General features: G+C 38.8%; 1 protein-coding gene across 1 annotated transcript in view; it reads left to right on the top strand.

Annotated features, from left to right (window-relative positions):
* The window catches only part of eys (eyes shut homolog), a gene marked incomplete at both ends in the record, with an annotated part of 161,773 nt that overhangs the window by 104,249 nt on the left and 43,957 nt on the right, over window positions 1-13,567 (top strand). Inside the window, 2 exons of the mRNA XM_083923228.1 lie at window positions 2,901-3,077; window positions 12,844-12,994. Coding sequence (XP_083779354.1) covers window positions 2,901-3,077; window positions 12,844-12,994 — 328 coding nt within the window. The remainder of the gene's footprint in view (window positions 1-2,900; window positions 3,078-12,843; window positions 12,995-13,567) is intronic.

Genomic DNA, 13,567 nt, shown 5'->3' with positions numbered 1-13,567 from the left:
CCTTTCTAACCCCACTAACAGCATATATTCTTTTATACAATATGAGTATATTGTCTAACAATATTCAACAGCAAAATTAAAAATTAGGTACTGAATTGATTCGATTTTATGCCTTTTTTACAAATATCAAATCACAAAAATAATTCAAATTGGCCCTGTTCATAGGTAATATTTTCATGAATCAGGACCAGAAAGAATCCCGTAAATGTAGTGAGGAGTTTTAAAATATTCTTTTCGAAACGCACTCAGAAAATATATTTTTTTAATTTATCATTTTTAGGTTGCTGTGTGTTTTCTCTTGGCATTAATGGGACCTGTTGAGAGGTCGTGGACTGCTTAGGTGCTGCCAGCTCTTTTTGTGGGCATCTAATGTGCGTTCGCTATAATTGCTGTTGCCTTTAGAAATAAGCCAGCTCAATCTGCCTTACTCAGAAAGTGCCAACAAACATTACAGGATTGTTTCATTTCATTTTCACCACAAGGAAAATGCTCCTTCCACAACAAAAGAAACACTTTTTTTATATTCCCTTTGTAATTTGAAGAGTTGGCCTTCATATCTTCTCCTCTTAACATGTTGCACAACTCTGAAGTGTCATCCACTCTGATTGGTCAGGGAAAGAGCAAGATGCGGAAAGTGTCGGGGTGCAGAGGGGAAGATGAAAGGATTTGGGAAATGGTTTGACCAGAAACTTGTCTCGAGTGTTGGTCTGGTGACTGTTCATTAAACTGGACCGAGTCTGCATCTTACAGGTCCCAAGGCCACTGAGCACTCCTTATTTGCTGATTATTTCACGAATGACTGACATTTAGGAAATACTTTATCCCCGATTGCCATGAATAATTGCACCACTGTCCACCAGTAGTGTCTGACTCACAGATCAAGCAGTTCCAGAGTGAGTTACAAAAAAACAGCAGCCTCCTAGTCCTCTCTTTTTTGACTATCCATTATTAGATTACAGTACATATGATAAAAATGACACACAAGAGTGTGCAATGATTTTCTTAATCTTGACACAAAGCTATATGACGGTGTGTAAATTTGAGTTTGCTCAAATGCCGGAAAAAATGTCTTAGTAGCCTCAGTTGGGAACTAATATTTCAGATTATTCAAGTACCACATGAATGTAACACAGATGCCCTACCTCGCAATAGTAACAAAAGTACAATTTTACAGTTTTACAAAAAAATAAACATTTTTATATCTACCCTGTGATTCAGATGCACTCCTAAATTTAATGGGATCTTCCTTGGCCCATGCTACACCCTTCCTTAGACTTAGAGACTTAGACTTCCATTTATTGATCCCTTTGGGATGACTGTGATGATCGTGTATAAGATAAACGATAAATCTTAGCTAAATATATATAGAAAGTAAAACAATAAACTCTTACATATAGATGTAAAAATACAGGTCAAATAAAATTCATGGAAAATGAAATCAGATAAGTTATGTGTAGAGAAACGTATAAGATAAAATATGTATGTTTATATGGCAGTAATGAGCAGTAAGATTAGATTATTGCACTTAAGTGGTGGATTAAGTTATTGCGCAAAAGTAGCGTGTCCAGGTATGTATGAGTAGATTATTGCACAGTGAGTGGCTTCCACTCCTTCCCTTCTGTCCTCTTTATTTCCTCCTCCCCTTGAGTGAGGAGTTGTAGAGTTTGATGGCCTGAGGGACAAAGGAGTTCTTGAGCCTGTTGGTCCTACACTTGGGCAGGAGCAGCCTTCCACTGAACAGGCTCCTCTGGTTGCTGATGACAGTGTGCAGGGGGTGGCTGGCATTGTCCTTAATGTCCAGCAGTTTGTCCAGTGTGGAGGTGACCTTCTTGGATATGCCCCCCCCAGACTGGTAAAACATCCACAGCACTTTACTGCTGATGTTGAAGGACCGCAGTCTCCCCAGGAAGTACAATCTGCTTTGTGTCTTCATGTAAAGGTGGCTGGTGTGTGGTGTCCAGTCTAGTTTATTGTCCAGCCACAGCCCGAGGTATTTGGATGAGTCCACCGCCTCCACCTCAGCTCCCTCTAGCAGGACTGGTCGCAGTCTTGGCCTGGAACTCCCGAAATCAATGACCAGCTCCTTTGTCACCTTTGACACCTTTAGAGGTGTCGAGCTGTAGGTGGTTGGTGTGGCACCAGCTCCTTTTTATGAAAATTGTCCAGATAGTTTTTCTAATAGACAAATAAACAAACCAAGCCAAAACCTATTTGGTGGAGGTCAACTGGATCCATAATCAGGATATATGAACCTAGTTGTGACATTTACATCCAAAACCACGTAATTTGATTAACCGTCGAAACTGATTGAACAGCCATTTGTTTCTACCAGTGCCACTGTTAAGGATAATCCTATTTCTCGTAAGATAAAAAAGCTGTTTTTTGGAATCCTACAGACTGTATTGTGTATAATGAGTTCCTCAGCTGAGGATAAACTGCACTTTTCCTTGAGAACTAGACTCTGCAGGTAGAATCCCCTGAGCTGAGGCCGGGTGGCCTATTTTGAATTGACTGCCATGCACCTCAACAGCAAGCTATCTACCAGGTGTGCAGTGTCCTTTGTGTAAAAGCCAGCAGATCATCACTGGCTTGTGGAGTTGATGACCTGAGCAGGTACCTCCTCCACCTCTCCTTAAAGTCATACCCCATTTTCATCCAGTGGGAAATAACACACGAGCACATAGACAGGGCCCTGCTGACTCTGCTCGCAGGAAAGCTATCAGTGCTGCGAGGGCCGTGGCCCCTGTCCCGATTTGGTGTTGTGGCTGGTACAGTATGATCCAATCACTGTATTTTGTTATATTTCTCAATGTATATATGTTTTCTAAGGAATATTATCATTCTATTCACTTTAATCTCTCCATTTAAATGCTTTTCATTAATTTGTATTTTCTTTCTAGATACCACAGTATATATCCCCTCATTCGATGGCACATCTTATTTGGAGCTGCAGCCCCTTTCATCCCTTCTCCAGCCTTCTGCTGCCAGTAACAATCTGCTTGCTACTGTCAAGGACACCACTGCTATTCTCTATTTGACAGTGAAAACAAGATCGACTCAGGGCACCATCCTCTTCAGTGAGTACAGTTTCTTTCAATTTATTAATTAACGTTTTGAAATTAAATAGATAAAGGTTGAAAATATGCACATCCATATGGATATGTCCATTTTGTTGAATACCTTTTCATATGGCGTTATCCTTGTGAGTTCACAACAATTTTCTTTATACTATAGCATAGCCAACAACCCTTAAAATTCAGATGTTTTTGTGGCTAATGTGTTGCCGCTGTGCCTTGTATGAGTGATAAATGTCCATTTTGATCTACTGTGTGTCTGCCAAACACACATGCGATCTGAGATTTTTTTTTAAGTTTACAAATCCAAATTAGACCAGACTAATCCAATCTAAACCCTCCCTGAGGTTCGTAAATATACAAAATATTTATGTATAAGGCAAGATATCTTAAATGACAACTCCACATTCACACTTATTGAAAATTGTTATTTGTAAATTTAATAACACAGGAGTCCAGGCATTGGTATGAATATTGACTAATGGGGCAAGCTCTGTGTGGATAACATACATTAAAGGTCAACAAGGTCCTTTCATTTATTTTAAGGGCTAGTTCAACATTTTGGAACATACACTTTTGTGCCAAGAGTTAGATAAGAAGATTGATACCACACTTGTGTATGCACTAAGTAAAAAACTACAGCCAGAAGACAGATAGCATAGCATAGCATTGTATAGCATAGCATAATGATCAGTAACGGTGGGAAAAATCTAGCCTGGCTCTGTCCAAAGATAACACAATCTACCTGCCAGCACCCATAAAGTGCACTGATATATTGCATCTTATTTATTTAATCTTCACAAAAAACAAAGAGTTGCCTGACAACTTCTGACTGTACAGTAGCTTCATATTTACTAACTGTCAATGTTATCTAACTCTTGGCAAGAAAATAAATGAACATATCTCCAGTAATTTCAAACTATTATACTGTAGATAGTAGTCTGATGTCATCTGTTGGCTAGTCTACACTGCATAATGCTCTCTAGACATGTTGTAAATAACGGACATTATCTTGACTGAAAAAGTCACCTTTTGTTACTTTCATGCTTTTTATCTCTATTGTTATTATGCTTGACCTTCTGTTTTTGGGTCACTAATAATGCATAAGTGACATGTCCGCCTGTGCTTTGCCTAAATATATATTGAATATATGATTAATATACAGTATGTTATACAGTTATACAATTAGAACAGTAAGAAAGAGCAGGGTAAAAACAAGAAAAAGTTGAATGAAATTTGAAGTGATCCAAGTTCAATAACATGTTCACATTGTAGAGGACAATTACACAAAGGATGTGTAAATTAATGGAGCAACTGCCTCTGATGTTTCATTATGTTTATAAAACACATACTTATCAATCTCAAATATTAAAGTTAAAAACCACTGGACTGATAGAAAGAAGTCACCTGGGGGCACCAGCACCATGAGTCATCTTTTGTTGTCGCAGTGAATTGTGGTGGGACAATAAACTGCGTTTCCAAGGCTACAGGAGAAAGGCAAGCAGGGAGAGTTTTAGTCTTTTTTTATCTTTTAGAAAACGTTTAGAAAGTTTGTTTTCTCCTAGCTGCCTTTTAAGATTCACCTGGTCCAGTTTATTTGGGAAAGTACATTAATAACATGCTTTTTCAAAAATGCTTTAACCAAAGCCTAATGTGACGGAAAAGAGTGGTAAGAAAAGGAAGTACAGCATGCCCTGGTGAAGGACGGCAAATAGCCTTGCCTTTTGTGGACAGCTGTGAGTCGTCTATTTTGTTGTTTCACAGCTGATGGTCTAAGCTTTAACCTAAAAGCCTACAAAGGAATCGACAAAAGAAGGCAAGAGCTGGTCCAACGGTCACATGCGCAAAGATTGCGCTGACCCTTGGCATCAATTGTGAGCTCTACATTGTACAACTACATCCTTCCAGCTTTTTTGTGTCCCCACACCCACACATACACACACTCTTTTGTTCAAAAGGACATTTGGATAGGTAGGCCTGACAGCTTCTGAGTAGACCCTCTTAACAATATGTTTTGGGAGGAAAGAAGTCAGTGCTTTTTTACTTTTTTTACATTTTTAAGGTGTGCGCCATGAGAACATTTATTTATTCAGCTTTGTGTGTATTATAGATCTGTTCATTGTATGTATGCATATATTAAGTACCAAGCAAGCTCGGGGGTGAAGCCACTACATGAATGCCTAGAGCTGCCAGTTCTCTAATGACTTCAAAAAACATCCAACTGTGTGTCTCAGTGGACTACAATTGCTGCTCCTCGCTCTAAAAACTGCAGCCACCTTGATCTTGTGAGGCTATCGTTGTCCCTCTGCGACACCACAGCGAGTCAGGTGAAAGTCCAACAGAATTGTAACCACCATGCATTGTGTGGCGATCACGGGTGATATATTCCACACAAACTGGGCACAGACATCACAACATTCATCTTGCTGGTGTAACCTAGATCAACCCTTTATCTGTGACATTGTCTACAGCTTTGTGGCCTCTCATTAGATTTACAGACCTATTAAACATTACAATATACAACAGGGTTCATCTGCGCTTCCTCTCCTCTGATTAAAATTTGAATTATCTGGCCTCAATAACTGACCACAATCGGTGGTGTGCAGTTAATTCAAATGCAGGTGTAAAATGTCCCCTCGAAAAACCCCAAATATGTGATGTTGCATGTAATTACTAATAAGTAATTTTAATTATTTAAATAGAATATTTTCTATTACAAGTGATGTCAGTATCATCTAGTTTAACATTAAGGAACTATTCTTTCTAGATTTGCTATTAGATATGAAAGATGATGAGTTTTTTGTATTTATACCATAAAACAGACTTGCATTCCTGAGAGGAAATAATAGCTTGACTTTTCTCTTTCTGAGCTGACACTGGCCTCCCATGATGGCAGCTGAGTGTCTTCGTGTTCCACTAAAGGCTTAAATCTTTGTATTTAAGGAGCTATTAATTAAACAGCTCTCAGAACCTAATAGGGCTCTAAATTAGCGCTTTATATAAGGTTGGCACACTTGAAAGGTCAGTCAGCTAAGCTTTAAATACACATAGGCAATGGAACTATCAATTTTAGGAAAAATAAACCGTATCCTGTCAGACACAGGTGCTTAATTAGAGTTATGCGATGTGTTTACAAATTAGGTGTAGGAGTATTTTATTATAAATCAAAAGATATAAGCATTTTTTTTCTTTCAAATATAATGGTGACCATTGTGTGTGCCTGTTAATCACTTGCTGTTGAGTTTTGAAAAGTTTAGGAGCCATTTTTCAGGAAATACTTTACACTGTGAAATGATGTGTGAGAACAGAGCAGGAGAATAATTGCAAAGCTTTTCTTTCACTACCCCGTACTTAAAAGAATGCTTGTTTTTGTTTTTTAGAAACATGGCACATTACATGAACAAAAAAATAGAGCTGTAGGGAACAGAGGTGTATATTTATCAACAATATTCTTCCCTTTAGATGCTTTTCAAAAATGTATTAAGGAGAGCTTTACAATTGTCAATAGCTATGGACTTTATATGATTGACTTTTCATTTATAGACTTGGGCATACACGAAATAAATGTTCAATGTACGTTGTTCTCTTAGTTTTCCAATTAGTAATTTTCATAACTGTGTTTTCATATCCCTAGAAAATAGCTTTGCATTTCAGATCTGTAATAATCAAGATACATGAATTTATTTATTTTTGTATATATATAGATATATTTTCTATAATATTTAATACATGCATTAATTGGAATAAAGGCAAATTAAAAGCAATTGTTTCAGCAAATTTCTTTTATTTTGCAGCTTAAATAGGAAGAAAAATGTAACTTGCAAGGGAGAGATGAAGAAGATGTCAGTGGAGTTAGCTAGAGGAAGATCATTTTGAAAAAAAATGCCTGTAGTCAGTTATCAGATGTGATATGTGTCAAGTGAATTAGATTGTGCTTGACATCAAGCTCGCAAAATCTCTTCACCTCCACCCTTTTATATTAGTTGCCTTGTATATCCACTGCCACCAGTCTGGCTGTGTTGATCTCAAGTCACTTCACAGATTTATTCTATAGATTAGTTTGAAATATGACTGCTGTGCTGAGACACCATGGTGCCATCTTCACTCACAAGATTGGAAGTTAACACTTAAGTAAATAAGAAAACCTATTCATGATTTTAAGTTACTCAGTTCAGTTAAACTTACTCTATTCTTTACTCTAGTCCATAACCATATTTACACTATTCCACTGGTGCAGCAAGAAAAACCAGAAAGCGGACCGTGAGCCTTGTCATGAAAATAGATCAATGTTCAAAAAGCATATATAGAGGGCACAGTGCCTTTTATCTAATGCTTCCTGACTCATAGTGCACCATCTTTTTTCACATCAGAGGATAGCAACTGAATAGAAGACTCAGGAGATCAAACAGACAAAGTTAATCAGAAGAAAACCAAAAGACATGCATTGAGATGCAGAGAATCCCTATACCAGACCTGCCCCTTATTCTCTGCTCGCCTTTTCACACCTTTTCCTGAAGCAAACATGCAGGTCTCCCCCTGGACTGCAATTGTCAGATCGAGAGGAGAAGTACGAGGAGGTGGGGAGAGAGAGAGCAAGAGAGAGAACAGGTGACAGGCACCGACAAAAGGACGAATGCTCCGTTAGGCTCAGTGCAGAGTAACAGGGCCATGGGGACAGCAGGGAACAATATCCTCACAGAAGAAAAATAGAAAAATAAAAGATAGGACAGCATTGACATCTGTAGTAAATAATATTTGTCAACAAATGAGTTACGGCGCTAAGCGGGGACCACTGCTTTGAAAAGAAGACAATCGCTTCAGCAGAAAGTTCCATCTGTGGTTTTTGTTGTCTTTACTGCTGCATTCATTAACTCTTGAGTCTCTACTGAATATGTAGTTTAGCAATACTTATAATAGACGATGATGTGCCAAGAATAACTATGTTGTCACTTGATATTCATCCACACAAACATGCTTTGGTTTAAAAATAAATAAATAAATACAAGCTACAATAACCTAGACACCACCTTAAGATGGGATCACACCATCACAGGGGCCATAATGTGGTGGGGCCATGGCCTATGTCTGGCCACTTTTCTTGGATCCTCACTCATTTGTGAACCCGGCCTTCATTTTGATCTCAACTACAGACATGTAGAGTTTGGTGACTGTTTCTTGAATGGTAATGACACAATTGCGGTAAAAACAGGTCCACAGAACCACATTTTGCCCTGATGACACAGACTCAGAAGGTGAAAATAATACCAGCGGTGCTGTCACAGCTGGTTAATATCAAACATACATAGGCTTTTATCATGCTAGTTCAATAATTGCCTTCAGTTTTAGTTTAACATTTTGTACATTTTTGAAATTGAATGCAATAATGAAAAAATAATAAGAACAAATATAACATTGTCATTATAAAAATAATAACCATAAGTGGCCATTGTGGATTCACAGCAGTCAGAAAACCTCAGACATTTCCATCTCACCTAATAATATAGGTGACTTCATTTGCTGCCGCTCTATTTCTACCAGCAACACAAACAACTTGGAGAAACCCGCTGCCAGCTTAAGAGTCATAATCCTACTTTACTGAAAATAAGCATCAAATGGAGGTGTTAAACATTGCCTTTTTGCTTTTCTGCTACCTCTAGTTACATTTTACAAGTTGGACCCAGCTACCAGAAATGTATGCACTGCTAAAAACAGTCCCTGACAGTCATGATATTATTATTGCAGTATACCACAACGTTTGATGCATGTTTCCAATATACATTCAAGTTTCCCTGAAAAAGCTCTCCTCACATCTGAAAATGGTTTTAAAAACAAACCAAAAAATATATTATGTAAAAAATATTATAAGGCAGGGATATCAAGGCTGGCATATGAATAGGTACAAGAATGCAAAGAAGTAATTACAGCCATAACCAAGCAGTTAAGGTATTAAAATACCAAAGTACAAATATGCCGGAAGAACACTCTGGTATTACTCATCAATTGCAACTTCATTGTAGCACTCACAAAGGAAATTAAATTGTATGCTCTGCAGCTACTGCTTGCCACATACATTGCATCAAGACATTTAGCTTTGTTCTTGTACTGGGCTTCATTATATTGAGAGATGTTTCTTATATTCTGCCCCTGTAATATAGACCTTTTCAATGGAATTCCATTGCTAAGCAACAGCCTGGGTCCTTGAACAACCTGTCAACTGGTGTAATTTACATTCATTAGATTGTACAGATTTACAGTTTATTAAGGCACAAGCACGAAAGTGTGAGGAACCTATTGTTTTTAGTGAAATCATTATTTTTCTACTGCAGGATTGTATTTTTTGTTTAACAAAATAGCATTAAACATGTAGGCCTACAAATGTAGTAAACTAAGAAATAACATCAATTATACTGCTATTAAAACAATAATTACAAGAAACATTTTTTTAATCTGTTCGATTATTTCAGCAGCTAGAAGCACAAAAACTAAAAGCTAATTTATCAGCTTCTAGTAACCTTTGAAAAAACCAGGGAGTCTTTGCAGATAACCTTAGAGCCCTGGTGTCCTTATAATGACATGAGTGTCAGCAATGAACAGTGGAGCATGGCCACCCAGGGTTTTGCAGACAGGTTACAGTACATTGTATAAGGTTACCTTGTATAATTAATAGGGAAGCAAACAGGGAGTGAATACAGAGATCTAAGGACTGATGAGCTGTGATCAAAATGTTCTGCTGTCTTTTTAGGTAAAGCAATGGGAATAGTTCAGAGACAAACACTTTTTTATTCTTAATTTTTGCATCCGTCTGTGATAACAGGATATCTAATGGTAACAAATGTGCCTCTTGATGATATGGCCTGCTGGTTGCATGGCATGGTCCAACTGAATAGCAGGGGCTCCAAGAATTGATCCCTGGGGAACTTCACATACAAAGTCAACCTTTGTATACATATAATTATGGAAAGACAGAGGTAGATATTACCCTTCAAGTAAGATGTAAACCAACCTAAATGCTGCAGGCAAATATAAACATTTAAAAATATTTAGCTTTTTCACTTTACCATCACTTTGGCTGTCTTCTTTGTCCCCACTATTTTGAGAGGGATTAGAAATCCTTCCCTTCCACAGAACAAGCATCCTCAAGGAAACAGTGGATTATCTGAATAAGATATTTCTCCTGTGGTCCATTCATCAACAGTGGAGAGTAATATGGCACTGTTAAGTGCATCCCTGTTGAATCGTATGACAGGGAAGACCTCCAAGTCGGCTTAGAAAATGCATTATCAGAGTGCAGCATATTAAGCTAAGCATAGCTTCCCTCCGACAAAGAGATGGGGATTTTCTGGATGCCCTTCTTACCCTGGAGGAATTGTTCAGAGCTTTCATATCAGTTGAAATGCAGCCTTGAAACAACAAGCACAGTTTTTGCACCATTTTCATGTGGTGTCCAAATCCATTACTTCCTGAGACATGGCACAAGACTTAAGGCTGTCTATGCAACTCACACACCTGTGGCCAGGCCGTAGACCAGCGAGCTCCACCAGCCTACCCCTCTTACAAAGTACTGTCTCAATTATCATTGTCATTGTGAAATCAAAAGGGGTAACTAGTGTTGCTCCTACTCAGTAGCTCCCTCTGGATTTTTAGCTCCCTGTCAATCTCTCTAATCCAGCAGAGAAATGGTCCTTGTTTGAAAAACCGAAACATTTTAGGTCTCTCTAACAGTGCAGGATTCATTTTCTGTCCTCTTCCCTGTACCCATGTCTTACCTGGCAGTGACACAAGAGTGGTAAGCTCTCTCTCTATATCTGTATCCCTTACAGAGATGCATTCTTATGTTTCCGCCCATCTTCTCATGTCTTGACAGTGGTGCGAGACCAGAGTGCACTCTCTCTTCTTCTCCCTCCTGGAGACCCTTGTGGCCTGTGCGGGAGGATTGATTCTGCCTCTTTCTGTCGGTCCCCCGCTTAACTGTTTCACTTGCAATAGACTCTATGCAGGCCCAGCAGAAACTCCCATTGTGATATAATGTACTGGAGTCTGGGAAGTGGCATATCTAATAATGGCATCATGTCTCAGAACCTATACCGGCTATAAACAGAAACCATGGCTGAAATACTCCTGTTTTGCAACCAATACAGTTTGAAGCATGGCAAGTGAGACTCACCAGGCAGACTTTCACATGGTGAAGCTGTTTTCCAAAGGACTCTTCCCTGCCATAGAGTGGACGCAAGGTGGACACGAGGTCCGGGGCTTTGCCAGCATCCTTTTAGTCATGCGACTTTCATGCTAATGTTTTTTAATTAAAATCATGCACCTTCTTGGAAGCATAGTGGTGACTTTACAGTTGTTTTTTATTGGAACCCAAGCTGTGATTGGACCTGCAAAGTCACAAGCAGCACCTAGTGACCATTCTCCTGGTGTCCAGACAGGATCGGACCTACCTGTCACCCAAGGTGGAAGGAACTTATATTCAGTGGATAGCCTCTTGTGCGTTACCTTTCTTATGGGATGCAAGCAACTTTAATGACATTATGACATCACCCTACTGGAACATGTCCGTGTAGGCGGACAGAAGTGAATCTTTCCCTCCACAGGTAGAAAAACTCACTGCATTAAACATTGGTGAAAATCATTCTTCTACTTGGGATTCTGACAAAGCTTATTGGTATCCTAGTAGCCCCAGAAAGCATGATTGCCCAGTGGTACGCAGAGATTATTCAGCTCACGTAGTTGCAGTGCTGGTGCATTGTACTGTGAACCGGACATGGCGTACAAGACGGAGATAGCTTCTTGTAGGTTGGACTCTAAGAGTCTGACACTGAGGTCCAAAATGTGCCTTGTGTTGCATCTTTTCCACAGGTGGTGTAAGGGAAGAGAAGCCCTGTGCCCTTGCAGGTTCTACAAGAGCGGGTGCTGCAACAGTGATCTCTCTGTTTTGTGGGGTTTCAGTAGGGATTAGTCTTTAGTCGATCCTCTCTTCCTTCTCTCCTCAATCATTTCCTACAAGTCCTTGCAGGTGAAAGTATCCAGTGGAAAGTTCCTCTATACGCCCAGACCCTTTCAAATTAGCTCTTCAAGTCTTTGGGGTACATTGTCTTTTTCTGTTGTCTTGTTACTTTTTCACTTATATGCTTTTTGGACCAACCAAGCTGAAGGCTTCTCATTAAACGTAGCAGGCAGGAGCTGTCCTAAGCCTGACACCATTTAGACTGTATGTAAATGAATTATTCTTTGTCCCTGTGTATACAGTATATTGGAATATTATGTGGAGTGCAGAACAATGTGAACTACCTTCTTGGGAAATTCCTGTCGAAACAAAGGCATATCCTTTGGCTGGGTAGGTCTCTTCCCTCAGGTTTTTATTTTCCAAGTATTGATCACAACAAGCCTTGTGGACAACACACTGACATTTATCAGGTTCTGCTCACTGGTTCCTCTGAGACCTATTGCTCAAGTTGGTACAATTTAGAGTAGCATCTCTGTTTGCTGCTTAGCGGGATAGATGGATTGGGATTATTATTGAGCGTAATAAAATTACTTACAACTATACTCATGTCAAACCATTTTCTCTCTCTAACTATGTCCTTGTCTTCTTGTTGAAACATTTTGTATTTAATTTCAGAGACACAGAGGAAACTCATTGTCTGTATTCAGTATCTTGAGAGTTAAGTCTGAAGTAATATCATCCATATTTTAGCTTACATGATGTTTTGAATTTGCAATACAGAAAAAGAGCCTCTCTACTAAACACACTTTCTCACCATTTCAGCTCAGGAGCAGAACTATGGGGATCAGTTCCTTCATGTGTTCCTTGAAGATGGAAGCCCTGTTGCAAAACTTGGGTGTGGTAGCAGTCGTGTTTTGAATGCAGCTTCACAACAGAACGTCAATAATAACAGATGGATGCCGATCACAATCCGGTATGATATGTCTCTCCTACCTTCCTCTCTGTTGCCTTATATTCTATTGGCAAAGTCATGATCAGCGTCTTGGAAATACCACTTGTTGTAATCAGTATTGATAATGATATCTCTGGGCCTCATTTGCCAAACGTTCTTATGAAGAAATATATTCTTAAAACACTTACACTTGGGATTTGTTCTTAGATAAGAACCAAATTTATAAATGTTCTTAAGAGTACAGGTACAGGTACATTTAAAGTACCCCTTCACTCAAAAATGTTTTTTTCTTCTGTTTCTGTTCTCTAGTGTCCGACGTTGTGTAGGTAGTTGTAATTGTTGTTGATGGGACAAAGGCAGTATTTCAGTTAGAAAACAATTGTGCTGGTCCGCATATCATCGAAGAATCAATGTCCCAGACAAATGGGAGAAATCCCGGTCAATTATTACCTGTTAATTAAGCTTAAAAAACAATTTATAGGGAGGATAATTAATGAAACCATCAAGACATGTAGATTTGGAATTTTTTTTGAAAAGTAGGCTACTTGCTTTTATTTTTTAGCAAATGACATAAGTCCTGTCAATAGACTTGCA

This window comes from Echiichthys vipera (assembly GCF_963691815.1).
Source record: "Echiichthys vipera genome assembly, chromosome: 11".
NCBI lineage: Eukaryota > Metazoa > Chordata > Actinopteri > Perciformes > Trachinidae > Echiichthys > Echiichthys vipera.
The sequence above is the reverse complement of the archived record's forward strand: the minus strand, read 5'-3'. Positions and strand labels throughout refer to the sequence as shown.